General features: G+C 47.2%; 1 protein-coding gene across 1 annotated transcript in view; it reads right to left on the bottom strand.

Moving 5' to 3' along the window:
- The window catches only part of SMPD3 (sphingomyelin phosphodiesterase 3), a 190,099-nt gene that overhangs the window by 13,730 nt on the left and 156,598 nt on the right, over positions 1–19,771 (bottom strand). Inside the window, exon 5 of the mRNA XM_066637360.1 lies at positions 8,401–8,476. Within this exon, the coding sequence (XP_066493457.1) occupies positions 8,401–8,476 (76 nt within the window). The remainder of the gene's footprint in view (positions 1–8,400; positions 8,477–19,771) is intronic.

The following is a 19,771-nucleotide window of genomic DNA, read 5'->3' as shown; positions in this document are numbered from 1 at the left end:
GGTACCAGGGGCAGCTGTGGGGCACTGTGGGAAACAGGATGCCGGACTAGATGAGTTTTTGGTCTGATCCAGCAGGGCTTTTCTTATATTCCCTCAAATGAAAATGAACAACTCCGGCTTCCCACCCCAACAGCTTCCAAATCTCAAAACATTTTGCATCTTGATTTCTAAGGTTTAATTTAATTCCACAGAATTGGATTTCTCCCCCATCGTGCCTGAATAGTTGGTAATTGCAAAAGCAAAGCTCCAAACAGTTCACTTATCTCTCCCTAACAAAACATAAATATGTATGATAGCCAGCCATACTCCAAAGAAAACTGCCCTGAAACACAGGCTTCTGTATACTGCACATGGATTCTGTACAATGCATGTGGTACTGAAGCATTTCAACACAGTAAGCCAGTCTCCCATATTACAATATCTTTCTAACACCAATTCCAACATTTAATAAAGAATGAAACAGCATGTCACACACTTTCTTTTCTTGCATTACAAGGTAAATGGCTTGAATACCAGTCTTGAAACAAATTATTTTTTTTATTTATGTTCCACCTTTCTGTTGCCCTGGTGACTAACCAAACTATCATAAGAGCTGAAGAAAAATGCTCTCTCCCCCTTCAGAAAAATTATTTTTTGTCACTGCCTTTGGCTGTAGTGATGGACCTGTTCTCAGTAGCCAACAGTTGGTGGTCACCATTTTCTTCTCCCCAGCATGAATTGGACATAGGACTATACAGTATATTGTAATACATTTATTAATGTTTACAAACTTATACACTACTCCATCTCTCTTCAGGTGGACTCCTGGTGGTTTATGACTAAATAATTCAAAAACAGTAATTAAAAAAACCCAACCAAATCAGCACCACTACAGCAACACCTCCAACTGCAGGTCTTGGGTGTGGCAGCCACACACCAATCTCAGTGCCTCCAGCAGTCTCCAAAGTCCATTCACCCATCTGTCCTTCAGTCAGTTAGTCCATCCACAGTTCCAGTAGTCCATCAGCCACTAGTTCCTCAGTCCTTTACTCCATCAGTCCAGTCTCCTTTCCTCAAGCTTTTAACTACCCACACCTCTTTCCTTCCTGCAGGTGCTGCTTATATCACTAGAGACCCCATTGCCTCTGGTTGCTGCAGCTGTGCAGCACACCCTCTGCTGAAAGCCCAGGCCTTCACCCTTAAAGGGGCCACTGCTGACACCACATCCTGTCTCCTCGAGGGATCTTGCACATTTTCATTACAGGCCATGCCCAGGGGACACTTTGCCTCCTTCCTTTCGAGGAGAGACAGATCCCCACACACCGTATCTGAAGCTGCATTTCGAATGTCAAGGAAAGTCTGGAAAGCGACTCGTGGCCTGGTATCGGGGTCTGATACTGCAGCAAGAAAAGTATTTAATATATTCCTACTCCACCTTTCCTGCACTTATGCAGATGTCCAAGGTGATGTTATGTGGTTATAAGTACTGTAAGAAGGGGGGAATTCTATTTGTGTTATTCACAATTTGATCAACTTCAATTGTGTGCTCCACCTTTAGGCATCCTTTGAAAATGAAAAAGTCCGAAGGCAAAAGCCCTGTTCACAGATGTTACGGTCTTGGACTGTTAATGGCAGCTGCTAGAAAATGCATCCTTATCCTTGGCTGAGGCCAAATGCGAATGAATGCAAGAGGCAATCTGAATGATCAGCCAGTCAGTCGAAGGAAGAGCCTGTGCTTGTCTAAGAGAATGAAACTGCTCTGTCTGGAACATAAAGTTGGGGAGAGAAAAGGGTGAGTCCAAGACCCTCTGCTGTCTGAGCCCCCCTCCCCCATTTGGGCAGGTAGGAAGTGGGAGGCAGGGCCAGGATATGGCAGTTATATTGGATCCTACCCCTTTTCCCAGGCAGCCTGGGGCAGTCCCTGGCTGCTTGGATTAGTGCCACCTCCTAAGGTGGTACAGATCCGAGTAGCCCCATTGGGACTGCAGTGGCTGTCCCTGGGGTAAGAGGAAAAGTTCCCTTTGCCCCTGGCTGACTGAAACTTGCACTGGATACAGCACAGGCCGGCCAGCTTGCCTGTTCCAGCGCAAGTTAGGATTGGGCTGCCCGTTGTGCGAACAGAACACTGATGCTTGATGTTGGCGGCTTTCCAGAGGAAAGGAAATGATGGCAAATTCATCCTTAACCAGTCCACAGCGGCTCTACAGCGACCTGCCAAGGTCTAAGCGTACAGCCAGGTTTGCATCACCGGGTGGTGGCCTGTAACTTTTCACCATTTGATTGATTGGTTGGCATCCCAGGTCTGACACACTGGCTGTAAATATCCTTGCCACACTTCCCCAACTCATCATTCACACCACTCACTTGTCTGGCTTCAAGGAGAATCCAGTATCAATTGGGAAATCTTCCTTTCGAACCACCAGTAACAGCTGCCATGTACATGCTGTGTACTTTTTTTTTTTTTTTTTTTTTTGCATTAACTCATATTGAGCTGTTTTCAATATCAGCTCTTCTCAGGAAAGGAGAATTGTGGGCCTGACATATTTTGTGACAACCTGTGTGCTGATGGCACCAAAGACCCTGCCTTGGATCAGGGGACTCCAACACCACCTCACTCTCTGAGTCAATATCGGACTTAACATTTGGAGACTTATTAGGCTTAACTTCACATGAATTACCTCGACAACAACCTTGTAAGGTAAGTATTGCAAACTGCAGATTGCAAAGAACGAGGCTGAGGGGGACTGACTTGCCTAGGTCTCCCTAGTGGGTTCATGGAAGAGGTGGGCTTTGAACCCGGGAATCCCCGGTTCTCAGGTCAGCTGCTAAGCTATACCAGCTCTCACACAGCAGCTCTCCAGAAGAGGGAGCTGTGCCTTGAACTTGCTATTCATGGCACTTGGGGCGCCACCAGCATCTGAAAAGGGTACTGTGGTTCACTGACTATCTCTTGTTAGTAGATACAAAGGACTGTGGGGCTTTATCTGGGCTTCTAAAACCTCAGACTCTGGTCTGGGACCCCAAGAGGAAGAAAAACCTGTTCAAGCCGTTAGTTGAGCAAAGATCAGGCTGCAAGCTAACTGTGTGTATTTGCCTAACTGCCGATCTGGTTGTTGGTTTTCTAGCTCACCAGCCTGTTCAGGGCCTACCCAGAGCCAGTGCTAACATTAGGCCAACTGGGCAGCCACCTCGGCGCAGACCTCAGAGGCTTCTCAGCCCTACTGCTGAACAAAAGAAGCTGCAAAGACAGTTTTGACAGTTTTTTCTATACACACTCACACCGGAAATCCTGATTGACCCTGCCCCGCCCCCAGTTTCTGGGCATTGTCCATAGTAGGCACTGCCCATGCACCATTTAGTAAACCATCTGCACATGTGCACATCAAGCAGGGCATTAGACTAGATGACCTCAACGACCCCTTCCAGCTCTAACACCTGATGATCTTTATCAGGCTACTTTCTTGTCACTGTCGCTGCTTTGGAGGTCCTGTTGTGGACCTAAAAGGTGGGGCAGCAACATTTAAATAAACAGTAGATACACACACTGCAGGAGACATCCATGCAGTGACTGGCAGTCTATCTCTATTCTTCGAAAGCATTTGTTAACTGGGCAACAGCCTCGGGGCATTTCCAGATGAGGCATTCAGATGGTTACATTCGGTTCACTCACCTTCTACGGGAGGTTCACATGAGGTCGTCACTGCCCCCCTCCCATTACCCTCCTGTCTTTTCTCTGTGTTTAAATAGTTACATTTGTGAATGGGAGAAATTCCTACTTTCTGGAGAACAGCAGTACAGCCATGCAAGCAAGCGCTGCAGCTTGGACTGCTGCTGGCATGTGTATTCAGCCACCCCTTTACCGGGTGAGGTGCCAGTCTCTGCTTTTCCCTGGCCTGGTAGGAAAGGAAGCAGAGGAACTTTCTAAGGAAACTGGAGACACCCTAGCCCACCACTCTCCTCTCCTCCACACTTCCTCTTCCACACCACCCCCTCTTCTTTTTCCAAATCAGGGAGCAGGAGAAACAGCAGCGGCAGGTGGGTGGATGAAGGCGGCTGTCCTCACACCAATCTACTGCTTGAGACGATGGCCTCAATTGGCCTCAACAGAAGAGCTGGCCGGGTCTTCCCCACTTCCACTGATGATAAGCTGCAAAATCAATTCAAGCAGGAACCGAAGTTCTTGCACACGTATTTCAGAATTCGAAAATGGAGCCAGGCTTCTTCTCAGCAACAAACCATCTGACCTTTTCAAAACATCTCCAGACATGCTTTTGCTGAAAAACAGACCCAGGCCTGCACCTTCTGTGGCTCAACTTTTCCTGCTCGGCTGTCATTCTCCTCCTCTTATTTATTTATTTTTTCTCCAAACACGAGCAGTGTTTTAGATCAGATAACTAGCACAGCCAAGGAAACGCCAGTGTGAGGAACGGAGGTTCTTCCATTTTGTTCCATAAACGAACCAAGATTTATTGAAGGACATCTAAGCTCTTAAATGTAAGTTCTTGTATTGGAACAGAACATGACAGATAAGCCTGGAAATATGAGCAAACAGACAAAAGACAAACAGGAAAGGGAATTCAGCTCTTGAAAGGGAGACATGCTGTGAGGGCAGAGGAGGGTGATTTTGGTTCTCTCACGGTGTTTGCTTCTTGTCTTAAGGCTGGGCTGGATCCCTTCCAGAAGGCTGACAGAGGCAATCATCTCATCCACCTTCATCCACTTGCCACTGATGCTTCTCCTCCTCAGTTGATTTCACGGATGGGCCAGCCCATAACAAGTTCAGTATGATTGACGACCATATCCTATTGGGCTCTACCACCGCTGGAATGCTGGTGTTCCAGCGGTAGTAGTTGCTTTACGGCTGGCACAAATGTTGCTCCAGTAGCCCATAAAACCCTACCCTTCCAGAATGTTGCCAGAACGGCCAGAGCAGTAGTGGCAGAATAAGGAAGGACCACTGACTCGGGTACGTTGGTGGGGAGGGCGGAATGGGAAGGGTGGAGGGTGGGGCAGAACGAGGGAAGAACTGGGGTGGAGGTGGGAGGGGGTAGAGTCTGACACAGGTGACTTGAGCCAGATGCTATCCCCTCCAGACTGGCACCAACTAAAGAGCTGGCACAGGCCTAAAAAGACTCCTTGGAGAACGGGAGACTTACAGAGTGGTAAGGGAACATAGTTTTCCTTTCCCCTTTCAAACCTCCTGATCTTCCACCACCCCATTTTGGTGTGCCTGCACCCTATGGTAGGGGAAACCATAGGACTGGGCTCTGTTTTTATGGTTCGAGTGGAGAATGGCTTCACCAGTGACTCTAGTGCCAACTGAAATACAAAACAGGAAGCACTTCTTCAAAGAAGAACCAGAGACAAGAGGAGGGTCACAGTTTAGTGGAGGGCACAAGCACTGCATGCAGAATACACCATTCTCAATCCTTGGTATCTATAGTTAAAGGATTGAGGGTTGCCAAGCTGGAAAGTTCTACTGCCAGAGACCCTGCAGAGCTGTTGATGGAAACAGCAATAAGCTAGAAGGACTGATGGGCTAATTTGGGAGCCGGCAGGTTCATTTGGACTTGTGCGCCTGTTATTGCAGGGCTTGAAGCGACCATTAGGGAGGAAGCACAGAAGCTGCCAGGGAGCGCCTGGTTCACAGCTCTCAAGCATGGCCACCACACGGAGTTAAGGAGGGAGAACATTTCAGAAATGGGGGACAGGAGATCCCAAGCTTGTGGCGTTCTGGTTCCGTTTTTAAATAAGGACAACCCCTGCTGCATGGCCAAAAAAGGATCCAGGAGTTCTGATTAATTACAGCTCCCATGAATCTCTGTGCTGGTAATTTCTTGTTCATAAGACTCTGGGACCTAATGCAGACCCAAGGAGAACCCCTTCCCTGCATCCAGCGGTATAGCTAGAGAGGATGCAAAGCACTAGTTTTGCAGGAAGCCTCACCCCAGAGTTCAAGCAGCACCTCTTCCTTCTCTCCGGAGCCATTTTGGGCAGGGGAAGCAAAATGGAGATGTCAGCTCTGTTTTGCTCCCCCTGCCTGGAACGGCTCCGAAGGGGAGGGGGAGTGTCCACTTGCACACTGTGGTGGGGCTCCCTGCAAAACTGAGTGCTCTGCACCCTGCCTAACTAGGCCACTGCCTGCGTATCCTACTTGGTGCTGAAAGGAAGTTTTGGGCTCACAAAGGGGCTGGAGATGAGGAGGCCTCATCACGGTCTTTTGCCATTCGAGTTAAATAAAGCTCTGCTTTGACATCCATCCGTTTTGGACTTCCACCCTGCTCTGGTGCCTAACCAAAGTGCAAGGCATTGCTGTAACCTCGTTTGGACACAATCTAAACTGAGTCTAAATGAGCTCGCTCTAGGAGAGCCCTTTCCAAATTGAGACACGCGAATCACAGCTGTGACTAAACGACACCAGCTCTGTACAAAACAAAGTCTCTGACGCCATCATTTCTGTATACAGTAGCCTATCCAAGAGCAGAAGTGGTCTGTAAAAATATTTTCACAAAGCGAACACTAAAACTTTGCTAACAGTTTATGCTGGAAGTGGAAAGGCCATGACTGGGCATTTATTTCACGGCTAACATGCTCCACAAAGTGATTTTTCCCCCCTCATTCCTTGTGGATGTTTGAAAGCAACCCTTTTAAATTTATAACATCATCTCAGAGTTCTACCAAAAGAAACAATATTTATGAAATAATATTTATCTTGAGATAAGATTCAAATAATATTTAGATTACTGAGTGATCCCCAGATGGGGTGAGAGAAAACAGCTTTACTGGCCGAAATACTGTGGCTCAAGACTTAAAGGCACCCACAGCTCCTTCTTGATACTTTCATTAGCCAAGACATGACTCAACCTGAGGGGCCTTCCCTCCACCACTATGAGATGACGTTTTGCCACAGCTGGGGTGGGGGGTAAACAGTAAGTACTGCAGGTGGTGCAAAATGCAGTGTCCAGCAAAATGCCGTCGGAGCAGTGACGGCAATGCACAGGTGCTTGCCGAATCAAACGGCATCTCCTGCACTTTGCCATCATTGCCCGAAACAGCTCCGATGGTGAGCGGGAAGGGCCACGTATACGGTGTGTTGTGGCGCCTGTAGTACTTACCATTTTGCCCCTCTCTAGCTACACTACTGCAGATCTATGCAGTACGAGGTGAATAGAAAAGGTTCACTACAAGGACCAAAAGGCTGCCAAGAGATTAACAAATGACGTTCGGCAAATAGGCCTGGACAGCAGTTCTAGTGAGAGACGAAACCTGCCAAGGACTTACTTCTATACTGATGAAGGAACTGAGCACTCTAAAAATACACAACATTGACTTTTGAAAGCCAACGAATCAGTGCAGGGTCTTGCCGGAGCCGGCACAATCCAAACATGATGGAGTCTCCCCAGCCCTAGGAGCATCCCAGTTGCACTGGCTTCAGTGGGATGGTGGAAGAAGGAAGAAGTGTCCCAAGAGGCCTTAGAATTGTCAGCTCTGACTGAAGCTATTTCTGGATATTTTTTCCCCAGCATGATGTCATGTTAGCTATTCCTGGAGACCCCGTTAAAATCTTCAGGATTGCTTTCAGTGGTCACTTGGAGATTGGGGCTGACTCCTAGAGACTTTAGACCAATCCTGGAAAGCTGGCAACCCTAAGAGGGCTCCTGGGAGAATCCCATTGGCTGCCTCAAAAGTTGGGGCAGCCACCAAGTTTACTTAAGAAAATGTAGTTACAGTAACTCTAGGTTTCCTCAAGTACTCTTTGAGGCTGCTGTGACTCCTGTGTCAGTCAATGAGGGTGCAAGTCAGGTTGGCCAGGGATCTAAGAGAGTCTGGGTCTGAGGAGGCCCACCTGCTAGATCCAGTCCTGCATAGGAAGCCCTCACTATCTTGGCCCATGACAATTAACCATAGCCTAATAAGTTGGAGAAGAGACGGTTGTTCTACAGCAGAGGCCAGCAATTTATGGTCAGTGAGCAAGATCCAACATGCCACCCCAAATCACCCAGCCCGTAGTCTCAAAAAGATATACCCACCTGGCCCATGGTGATCCTAAAAAGAATTCAAGTTTGTAATTCTAACTTTGTAAGGCTTACGCTGTAAGCAGACCAAGGGCAAAAGCTTCCTTTGAGCATCTTTCTCTGTCTGGGCATGTGCCTCTCTGCACTGAGCCCACCTCCTTCTTGTCTACGGTCGAATTCTTACTGTTGATGGAGACAATGGCCAGCCCCTATTCCCAGCCTCTGTTCTACAGTGTACTTAGCCTAATGCTAAATCTGGCCTCACCTGCCACATTTCTAGTTGAATACATAACTGACAGCAGATCATGAGGGAGGGGTGAACAACCAGGCTGTTGATCCCAATTCTCCAATAGGCAGCTGAAGTTAAAATGGCCCAAGGAACAAAAAGATGATAGGAATCTATTACCTGCCAGAGCTTGCAAGTGAGTGCAGGAAATGTATCCCACGATTCTTTGGTCCTGAGGTGTACTTCCCACTTGCACCTGGAGAAAAAAGGAGCAAAACAATTAATGGCCCATCAGATTTCCATTGAGGATCCAGTGCAAAACACGAAGACTTGTTGCTAGTTACATCTCCACCTCAGGGACATGCAGTGGGTGGGGATGCAGGTGAGGCAGAGCTTCCACAACAGAGTTCTTTGAAAAGCGCTGCTGCTGCTGTGAGAGGTATGCAAGCGCTTACAACCCACACGCACAGCACATGAGTTGTGAGTGCTTGCACACCTCACATGGTGGTGGCAGCACTTTTTGAAGGACTCCAGTGCGGAGGCTCTGCCTCACCTGCCTCCCCACCCACCACACATCTCTGCTCTGTCCCCACCTTCTTCCAGTGAGCTCAGGGCAGCGTAGAAGGTTGCTAGAGAGGGTGATTGGCCCAGGGTTGTCCAATACGCTTCGTGGTCGATGGGGATTTCCTCCGATACGCACGCACAAGTTGCGTATTTGATTCTGTATATTTATTTAATAACTGGAAATGGGGTTTTTTCAAAACTATTTGTGTCTGACTTTCATTACAACCCACAGAGGTAGCGAGCTTCCTCCTTTTCTGTCCAGTTCACTCTCTCATCTTGAACACTGCTTTCAAGTTAGAAAGTTCTCCTACCATAGTGAAAAGAACATTTTCAAGGGCAGCATCGTGTTCACTCAGGAGAACCTTATGCTAGCACTGGAGATGAGTTCCTTCAGGCATTTGAATGCAACTATCCCATAATTCTTAGGAGTCCTGAGTGCCTTGACCGAAGTAGGTCAAAACAATGGATCCCAGATTCCCAGTCCCACCCTCCAAAATCAAGGGGAGCCTTGCACGCCCAAAGAAATGTCAAGGGAAAGCTACACAACAGGTGAACAGAGTTGAAATTAATGTTGCAACATTCCATGAACAAACTGCTGCGATTTGCACCAAGACTGAAAACAGCAGAAAGGTTTTGTGCTATGAAATTTGAAATCTTCGTTTCTAAGTTGAGTTCTTCATAAATGTTTGGTTTTCATGCTCTCAAAAGCTAAACTTTGCACCTGATCTCCAGTTTCTGTGCAATTTACAGGGATGAAGTAGAGGAGGTGTGCACCTCCAGGACTTCTCCTACAGCAGGAGTGCCCAGATACTGCCTTTGAAACTTTTGTTTCAAAGAACCTTATCTAAGGAGAAGCATAAGATTCAGTAGGAGGTCCATTTGCTAGGACCACAGTTCCCAAACTCTCTGGGAGAGCTTGAGCGGGAGAGGTGAAGGCAGCAACACAATCGCCAAGATCACGCCACTGCCAGGGACAAAAGGGTTGGTGTTTTTTGTTTTTTAAACTTACCCCTGGCAGCACCAGCCTTCCAGAGGGTGTGAGGAGCCCGCACTCTCCTCTGCTGGGCTCCCCACACCCCAGAAGAGCTAAAGATAGCGAACCCACTCCTGGTTTGTGATTGTGAAACCGGAAGTGGGTCATGATCATTATTTTTAGCTGTTTTGAGGCTTGGGGAGCCCTGCAAAGTGGTCTGCAGGTTTCTCGCACCCTCCAGAGGACCAATGTTGCCAGGGGTATGTAAAAACAACCCCTTTTGTCCTTGACAGCAGCACGATCATGGTAATCACTGCATTTACCACTGCCCCACCCCTTAATGGATTAGAGTCAGGGGTTCTCTGGCTGGGACATCATAATGCCCCGGTTTGGGAACCTCTGGTCTAGGATCCTAAGTGAATGTCCAGACCATCCTCTTTCCCAATGGCTGCCTGAGAAACAGTATGTAGTTCATGTTACATTAAAACTGCAAACTTATGCAAATTTACCTGGGAGTAAGTCTTACTGAACACAGTGGAACTCACTTCTGAGTAAACATGTATAGGTTAGCACTCCAATACACCTTTTGTATTGATTTGGGCTATGTTTTAATCCCATTTAAAAAATATTTATACATTTATTTTTAAATTATTGTAACCTCCTTCAAGAATTTGGGTTGAAATGAGCTAGATTTTTACATTAACTATAAGACGTTTCAAAGTAGAAGTCAATGGCAGAAGAAGAAACTAGCAGTTAGTATTCAATTAACCCACTTCTGTCCAGTCCACAGGTGTAAACATTTGATACATGTAGCGTATATGCAATGTTGGGCAGAAATGGCTTTTAATAAGAAATGGCTTTTAAATTCTATGCACATTTACTTAGGAGAAATTCCCAGAGAACACAGCGGTATTTACTTCTGAGTAAACATGCACAGAATTGCATTGTTTCATAGTTAGAGAGAGTAACAATTTAGCCATCATGCCTAACAGCCACTGATAAACCTGTCCTCCTCCACCCCATTTCAAGCCCTCCAAGCCAGCGGCCATGAACACATCTTGTGGCAGGGGAGTTCCACCAGCTAATTATGCTGTGCGTAACAAATGCTTTCTTTCCTCTAATCCTTTCTTTCCAAGACAGTTTACAAACATAACATTACAAGATTAGGAAATGAGCTCGTGGAGGTATAATTTCAATTAGATCAATGTCTCTTATGTGGTAGAATTATAGCTGGCCAGGTCATTGTGTTTAAACTAAGAATTCAGCAGGCTGGATTTCAGACATTAATGAGTCAGGAGGCCTGTTAATGGTTCTTGACAGCTCTGTAATTATCCTGAATGGAAGTCTCCATAGGGACCTTCAGGACCCTGTACATCTACTTGGGAGGTAGGGCTGAGATGTGTCAGGGGATTTGGTTCTCCGGAGAGAAAAACGCAGAGTGTGAACTGTAGATTCTGACAAGACTGAGACTTAGATGGGATTTGATCTAAGGGACTGCAATGGACATTGAGAGGAAGAGGAAGTGGCACCCAGATGTGATTAATGCTGTTTGCAGGAGCACTTCCCTCCATGCAAAAGCCCACGCCTGAATATTTGTAGGTACAATCAATATTCCAAAAAGTCACCATAAGTCTCAAAAGGAAACCTGAACCCCGATCACGCTGCATCCCTGGACTTTCCTTAGTCTTCTTCTTTCTTATTATTCTGCTGTTTCTCAGCGAGGGCGACCTGTATTGTATTGTGCTGTCATTCAATTTTTGTTTTAGTCACCTTGGGTGTCCCATTCGTTCAGGAGGATAAGAGGGATACAAATATTTTAAATAAAATAAAAGAAACAGCTTCTTACAGCTCAGAACAAGCAGCACAGGTGTGAGTGATGGGATGGTGCCACCTCTGAAAGCGGCCGTGAGCTCCCATGCCTGAGAAAGGCTGAAGGAAGAAGCCGTCCCCGGAATCCTGGTTAAAACGAAGCTGGCATTGCAGCAACAAAGCCAGCGGCCAAGAGAAGACTTCAAAGCGAGCTGGAGCAGCCTAGGAAATCAGTGTCAAGACAGCAACTGTATCTGCTTGGTGCCGGCAAAGCATGCAAGACTTCTGGAGCAACTGTGAAGGAGAGGTTGGGGACTCATCAGAAGAGCCCTACTGGGTCAGGCATGACAGGAAACCAAGCCTGCCCCAGAAGCCAGCCACACAGCAAACCATCGGGGCAGCTGAGCAGATCCACCAGGTAGACGAGCAGCAGAAGGGCTTGGATGGGAAAGGGCTGCAATCTGTAGATGAAAAGCAAATGGCCTCATCTGTCCAGCAGCCTGCCAGCAGTTGTGAGAGTGAAAAGTTGCCCAAAAAAGCCTTGGAGCAGAGAAAAGAATGTGGAGGAGCTGGAGACGGAGGATTTGCTGGGAGCTAGTGCCGGGGAGGAAGGCGAGACGCCACCCAAAGGGACGGGATCCTGCTTGCAGACTTCTCCACTCCACGTGGAAGGAAATGAGCAGGATGGGAGTGTGTGGGCCAGAAGAGGGACTGCCACTGCCTTGAGACAAAGGCGCTGCCTCATGTACACCCTGTGAAGGCCTTGGTGGGGGTGGGGGGTGGGAATCTGGTCCCTCCAGCCAGGGCACCTCAGTGGGTAAGCCAGAAGCCTGCAAACTGCAGAGGCAAAAGGAGGTGGGGACATTTTTCATTATCATGCCCGGTGATCATCCTGAGTACCATATTAGGATGATGGTGAGAAAGAGGGCATTCAACCTGCTGGCTTGAGAGGTCGCTGCTGGCTGGTCCTGGGCAAGAGACCCCCAATAATAAAGACTTCTGGAGGTGTCCCAGATCTGCCAAGTGAGCGCTGGGACAATCTGGGGTGGTCCAGGACCCAGTCCCAGGGCAGTTGGAAGAAGCAAGGGGGACACTTGCCACCAGTTCCCACTGAGAGTAAACATGCCTGGACTTCCCTTCTGTTCTTCATGGAGGTGCTAATCCTGGGATGGATATTCTCTCAGGGTGATGCTTTGGGAGGCATGTCTTGAGTTCAGGAATTTCTGGCTAACCCTCTGTGAGGGCAGGGTTGGATCTGGGATCCACTGGGGACAAAAGAGCACATGCCATTTTGGAAAAGGGAACTGTGGTTGTTAAGATTTGCATGCATTGGAAGTGGCTGGTGATAAGAGGAAATGGTTTTTCTGAGATGATGCCCAACTCTGTGAATTTGACCAGGGGGGAGAAGAAGAGAAGCTGTGTGCTGAGAGGGTTATTTATTAAGTACAGATTCTGCCAACTTTTCCTTACTCCCCAAAGATCAACCTAAATCTAACACCACAAACAAACACAAGATACTCCTTCTGACAAGTCCACTTCTGAAGCCTTTCCCCCACAGACCCTTCTGAAGACTTAATGGACCTGACTTGCAGAACACAGAGCGAGCCTGGATGCCAAGATGAGATCAGAGGCATCTCTCTTCCTTCCTCCTATAACTCATCTGCATGTTTGACTGGTGTGTTGGAACAGATAGAACGAGAAACTAGTGCAGGATAGGAAGAAGTGGAAGGTTTTCAGGCATCAGTGGACTGCCACAACAGCAGAAGGTAACTTTTCCTGCATAAGTGGTGGGGCAATGAAAAACCACTCACTCAGTACACAGGCAATGGCACAGTACTCTAGGCCAGGGGTGCCCAAACCCCGGCCTGGGGGCCACTTGTGGCCCTCGAGAACTCCCAATCCGGCCTGCAGGGAGCCTCCAGTCTCCAATGAGCCTCTGGCCCTCCAGAGACCTGCTGGAGCCCATGCTGGCCCGATGCAACTGCTCTCAGTGTGAGGGCAAATGTTTGAACTCTCACATGAGCTGTGGGACAAAGGCTCCTTCCACTGCTTGTTGTTTCATGTCTGTGATGCAGCAGCAGCAGCAAAGGAAAGGCCAGTCTTGCTTTGTGTAACGTCTTTCATAGGCCTTGAACTATTGCAAGACCTTCATTCATTTATATAAGTTCTATCTCTAATACATTCATTTATGTAAATTATGTAAATTGATTCAAATTTGAAACGTAAATTAATTCTTTTTTATTCCCGGCCCCCAACACAGTGTCAGAGAGATGATGTGGCCCTCCTGTCAAAAAGTTTGGGCACCCCTGCTCTAGGCCATGGCAATTTTGGCTCTGAATTTGATGGCTTCACCTGGAAGACTGCCTAGAAATTGGGGCATCTGCTGCTGTTTTGGTCAATCGCCTGGTTGATTCACCAGGCACCCCCAAAGCCCTTCCAGTGAAACGTAGGAAGTTTTTCGCTTTCACTGGCCTGTCTGCTCCTAGCGGGCTTCATGTGGGATGAGATGCTTCAAGAACCACAGGAGTAGCTCTGCAGTGGGCATGGTGGCTGTGTTTCCAGTGTAGAGTCCTGCATCCAGGTTACACAAATCCTCTGCCAAGGTGGATTTTGTCACCTGTATTCAGAGACCATGCACACTTCCTTGATTTGCACAGTTCACTCTGGATGTCAGTCACAGGGAGGGGCAGGGCACAGAAGCCCTGCTCACAGCCCCTGGAGACCTTATTCTGCTTCTGTTTCTCAGATTTAGCCAACGTAACCCTCACGCTTCCAAGTACATGTCATGCCTTGTTATCCATTCCAGAACCCCCAGTGGATTAAAAAAAAAAAATCAGTGGATACCAAATCAGTGGAAAGATAGCTTTAAAGACTCACTTACAGGTTTCTTGCTTTGGTATAGATATTATACTGCATTCAGCAACTAGATGGGGTGAATAACGGAATCTCAAGGAATAAAGTTATATTTAACAGCGCAGAGATACGAAATGGTATTTTGGCACTTTTTTTCCTTGTTACAAGGCATTTAAAGGTGGACCCTGGTATCCTTGGTGAGTCAAGGTCTCACCTGTACAAGGGGGTTCCAAAAATGCTGAATTCTCTACCCAGTCTGACATTTTGTCTGAGCTCCTGCAGAACTGTGGCTTACATGCTGCTCGGCCCATTTGTGTCCAGAGGTTTATGTCCTTTTCCCAAGCTAAGCAACATATTGGCCTGAAGCTTTCCATAAGAGCCAGCTGCAAGAGTGCTGGAGGAAGGGGGAGGAGGTAAATTATTTACCCCATGCTGCTTAAGGCTGGCACTCAGACCAATCTAGTTGCTGACTTTTACTTTATATTAAAGGAGTAGGAGGACAGAAAAATCATTGTTTAATTTGTCTTCATTATTAAAACCTCATTCATTTCATTACTGATTTATTAAGATCTCATTTGTTTCAATATTCCTTCATTAGTGTTTCGTTCATTTTCATAACGCCCATTTGTTTTTATTTGCTATGCACTTCAGTGGCAGAATTAGGGTTTTCTAACATGATTGTTTCCCATTGGAGACATTTAGGCAGGTCTGGGCCTTGACTTCCCCAAGGTGCTATCTCCATTACTCAATGGTATGCCAGTCACTGCCACTACTCCTCCTGCTCTGTGGATTCCAAAAGGTAGAATGGAGTGGGAGAGGAAGTGTTAAGGACAACAGAGTGGTGGCCTAGAGTGCCTTATGCTCCAGCTCACCACTCTCTGCTCCAGTGGGGGTGTGGCTTGCCAACTCTGATCCACTGCCTCTGCAAATTACAAAAGTTAAACATTTGCATCTACACTCCTTGCCTTGTTTTCTTCAGCTGCAGAAGTCCAGGGTTTTTGGTTTTATTTAAAGAGCCGGTGCAAATGAAGGCGCTCTCCTTCATTCATACAGTTCCTGTGAATCAAACTGGAAGTCCTGTACTTCCGCATTGGATGAAATTGGATGGAGCCAGTTCTGGAGATCAGTGATCCATTTTCTGCTTGCTTTTAGAGAGCGGAAAGCAGATTCTTCCCTGCTGCTTTCACCCCCAACCTGCATCACCTGCATAATGAATGGGCTGCTTTTCTCCGTCACACTTTCTCTCCGTCACACCCGGTTCCCCTCTACCTTTTGGAATCTCAGGAATGGAAGGGGGCAGATGGAGAGACATGGTGCCTGACACCAGTCCACAGCCTGAGGCTAACCAGCTCAGTCGGCTTCATGGATGGGCTTGTCCTCTTTTAAGAGATTGCCCTGCCCTTTAAAAGCAGTGCTCTCCCCAAATTTCTGTGGCCTGCAGCATCCCCCATGCTGCACATGCAGCATGCGGCTCCTGGAAGTGATATCATCATCACTGTTACTTCTGGATTTGGAGACCTCAGTGGACATGCAAAGGACAGGAAGAGCCTCAGGGTTGCTGGGAGGGTCTTTCCCAGTGTGTGACAATCACATACAGGAGCTCGGCCAGCCGAGTCAAGCATCATGGTTTTGCTGCTGGCTGGTGGGTGACCCACAATGCCCCACAGAGTGCCTCATGACCCTTCAGGGCATTACAATACACAGTTTGGGAGCCCCTGCCTGAAAGGTGACCAAAGAAAAAGCAAAGCAAAGCAAATGGATTTCCATGTGAACCTTTTCCCTTGTCATGCATTGCCTACAGGCCCTGTTCTTTCCTTATCCAACTGCTCATAAATATCTCCTCTTTCTTATGACAGATTTGTGTTCTCTCCTCCCACCTCCCCATTTATATGTGCCCTGGCATGGTGCCAGGTGAAGCAATTGCTTGAAATTAACACTGGCCAATAGGTTTCGTCTGACAAAATCATTTCACAGAGGCTGTTTTGTGTGCCAGATTTCCCTGCATTCAGTATTGCAACTTTTTCACATCCTCCTGCCACAAGGCAAGGCCACAGATGGAATGCAGCAGATTTGCTTGGGGCACCTGAACTCAGAAAGTGACCACAAACGCACTACAGTTCCCCTGTACGTGGTGATCTCTGTGCAGAAAAAAAGTCTTGCATATGGTACATATATTATGCGACTGTCCTACGCTTGATAATACTTCAGGCATCAACTGGCAGGTGAGAAAGATTTGCTGAAAGCTCTGAAGACTGGCTCTTGATTTTATGAAGTATTGCAAAAAACAACAAAAAACACACAACCTCACACATTTCAAGATTATATGCTGAAGGCTTGTAATACATAATGGCAAGAAATTAAGATTGGCAGGCTGGAGACGGGATCTGGGGAGGCCATAACATGTTAAACAGGTCAATAACTTCCCTATGAATGCAGAACAACATGAAAATGGAGACACTGTCCATTTGGTGGGCACCTGGAACCCAACCACTGACTGACCTGTTGTGAATGTGCAGAATATTAAAACCAATGAACTCCATTTGTTTTGGTTAAGAAATGAGCAGGAAATAAAGTGAAAGGGGTCCAAATGAAAAGCTGCTTGTTTTTCTTTTGTTGTGCAGAGAATTTTAAGGAATAGTCAAATCCCTAATAACGTCCTTTCAGAGAAATGATAAGATTGGCGGCTTACGCAGACCAATGGAAGACAATACTACCATCATCCTCATGATTCCCACATGGAACCTCCAAGTGTAGCTGCACTGTACCTTTGAATACCAATTGCAGGGGAGCAATACAGGGAGAGGGGTTTGCCTTGTCTCTGCTTGTGGGCTTTCCAGTGGCATGTAGTGGGCCTGTGTGGGAAACAGAATGAGGTGGGCCTCTGGCCTGTTCCAGCAGGGCTTGTCTTTTGATCTTTTGGTCATGCTGTCTATAGTCAACTGCACAGAGAATGGGGGCTGCTACTTTCCCTCTCCCTAATCAGCCACAGCCCATTTTAAGACTGATTTTTCATACGTGTTTCCCTCCACTCGGTGGGCACGTGTCTAGTTGTGGCAGAACTACTGCTGAACCACATGGAACTTGAACTGAAATATGAATCTACTCCAGAAAGAGTTTCAAAAAGCATGGCTGCTGCCACAGGAGTCTGATGCAGGAGGCGAGAATGGCAACAGAAGTCTGTTCCCAGAGGAACTTGGCAAGGGCACGGCTGCCCTGAGGGCAAACAAAAAGCCTTTGAAATGTATTTTGCAGTTCCCATATGCCTGAGTGTGCAGGCTGGATATTTGGCTTCAAGCAGAGCCTGTGCGAGATTTGCCGAAATCCTTTTTTTATGAGTTTGGCATTACTGCCCTCCTGCCTGCAGAGATTTCTTGCACTGTACAAAGCAGCTGTGTTTGTGATGCTAAGTTAATGTATTATTTAAACATGTTAAAACAGAATTAAATGTAAGACTAAAATGTTAATGGGTCAAGTGCTAATCTCTGGCTGCTAGAGGTGTAGGGGGTGTCTCTCTTTTCCATTTGGAGAGCCTAGTGGTCTCATGTCCCATCTTGTGGAACTCACACCCACAACATATTATTCATTAGCATTTATTATTGATCATGGTGCCATTTGCATGCATGACACTTTACAAGTCAGGAGGAGACAGGTCCTTCTGTCCCAGTGAGTTGGAACAGATGGCTTGAAAAAAAGTACTGGGAAAAAATGAAGGATAACATCGCTGAACGAGAATTCAATCCTGCCAAATGCTAATTGCTACTACACCATGTCCTGTCTCAGCTGGCCAAAGGAGGGGCCCAGGAGGAGCGATGCAGCAAATGAGGAGGAGTCACTTGGAGCCTGATGTCTCTCCATCACCTCTTATCTGATGAGTTCCCTGAATTTCTGAATGGGCAATGAAGGGACAAATGTTTCTGGGTGAGTGGTTCTGGGTGGGGGGGCTGAGTTCCGGTTCCCAGGGTGGCTCCTTTCCCAGTCCTGCACCTGAGCAGCAGGTATTGGCCCCCCCTCCTATGTCTCAGTCCTGGTCCCTCAAAGTTAGGGTTATGACACACATCAAATAGCAAATACAGTATTGCAGAGTTGCCAGCTGTTGACCTAGCCCCCAAAGTTGTCCTTTTAGTTCTAGGGCTATTCTTAAGGCCACTTTCACCTGCAGTAATTAGTGGCAGAGCTGGTTACCCATGAGGCCAACTGAGGCAGTTGCCTAAGGTGGCCGATTAATGCAGTGGCAGGACCTGCCTTCTGGCTTGGCCACTCCTCCTCCTGCTCTCTGGATTCTAAAAAAGAAGAGGGAAATGGAACAGTAGTGTGGGGAAGAGGTGAGTGGGAAAAACATATAGCCCAGTAAGGCATTGCCCAGCATTTCAGATAGCGTGTCAGGTGCCTGGAAGTCTTGGGGAACTTAATTAGCAGGTGGTAGACTCCATGCTACCAAAAGAGTCACTTGCTGATTTCTGCAGAATGAAGACACAGGAAGCGGGCAGGTTTCTTTTTCTCTGGTCTCAAATACTGACCTCAAACAGTGTCCAGTGCAGTTTTTAAAGAATTTAACACAAAGTAAATGTTCAACTAGCTGCACTGAACACTTCCAAACAAAAGAACATTGGAGAAAAGAAAAGGCAGGAGCAAATTCATTTCATCTCTCTTTTGAGGCCCTCAACTGCAGCTGGCCACACACAAATGAAGCCTGGAAGCTTTTCCCATCTCAGTTAATTTCCTGCCTGGAAAAGCAAAGATCATTTCTGCATCAAGCTGCTGTTCGAGGCATAGGAGCAGAGCTGGTAAATAAATGTGGCAGCCTAACCTTCAACTTTAGGATTCAGCACACACCCCCTCCCCCAAGGAGCACCTTTTCTAATGGTTGCTATTGGGAGTTGGCATTGCTCCTGGAGAAGTAATTTATGAACCAAGAGTTAACCTCTACTTACAGTAGCTCCAAACAGATCTCTAAAGACAGTGATCACCATAGCCATTCGGTTTGTGTTCTTTCCTTTAAACAGGGCTTTTATGTCTATGACGCCATTTCAAGTTCATTTGGTCTATTTCATTCCCCTAAATCTTCACTATAGAATGCTCTTATCGGCCAACAGGGAGGGTGGGGGCAACAGCTGCCCCCTTCCGAACTGCCGTCAATCAGCCAGGAAGGTCCAGTACAGGGCTTTATATGGGGTTTCCAGCAACTTGGAACCAGCACTGAGGCCCTCCTCCGAGGTGAGATGGGCGTCTAACAAGAGCAGGACCTTTATAACAGTGGTCCTGAAATACTGTGGAATTTCTGCCCCCGGGAGACCCGCATATCCTCAGTCCTCCAGATGCCGAAGCTTTTTGCAAAACTGTTGGTATGGGATG

The sequence above is a fragment of the Tiliqua scincoides genome, chromosome 9 (assembly GCF_035046505.1).
Source record: "Tiliqua scincoides isolate rTilSci1 chromosome 9, rTilSci1.hap2, whole genome shotgun sequence".
Classification (NCBI taxonomy): Eukaryota; Metazoa; Chordata; class Lepidosauria; order Squamata; family Scincidae; genus Tiliqua; species Tiliqua scincoides.
Note: the sequence above shows the minus strand (reverse complement) of the source record. Positions and strands in the feature narration are given on the sequence as shown.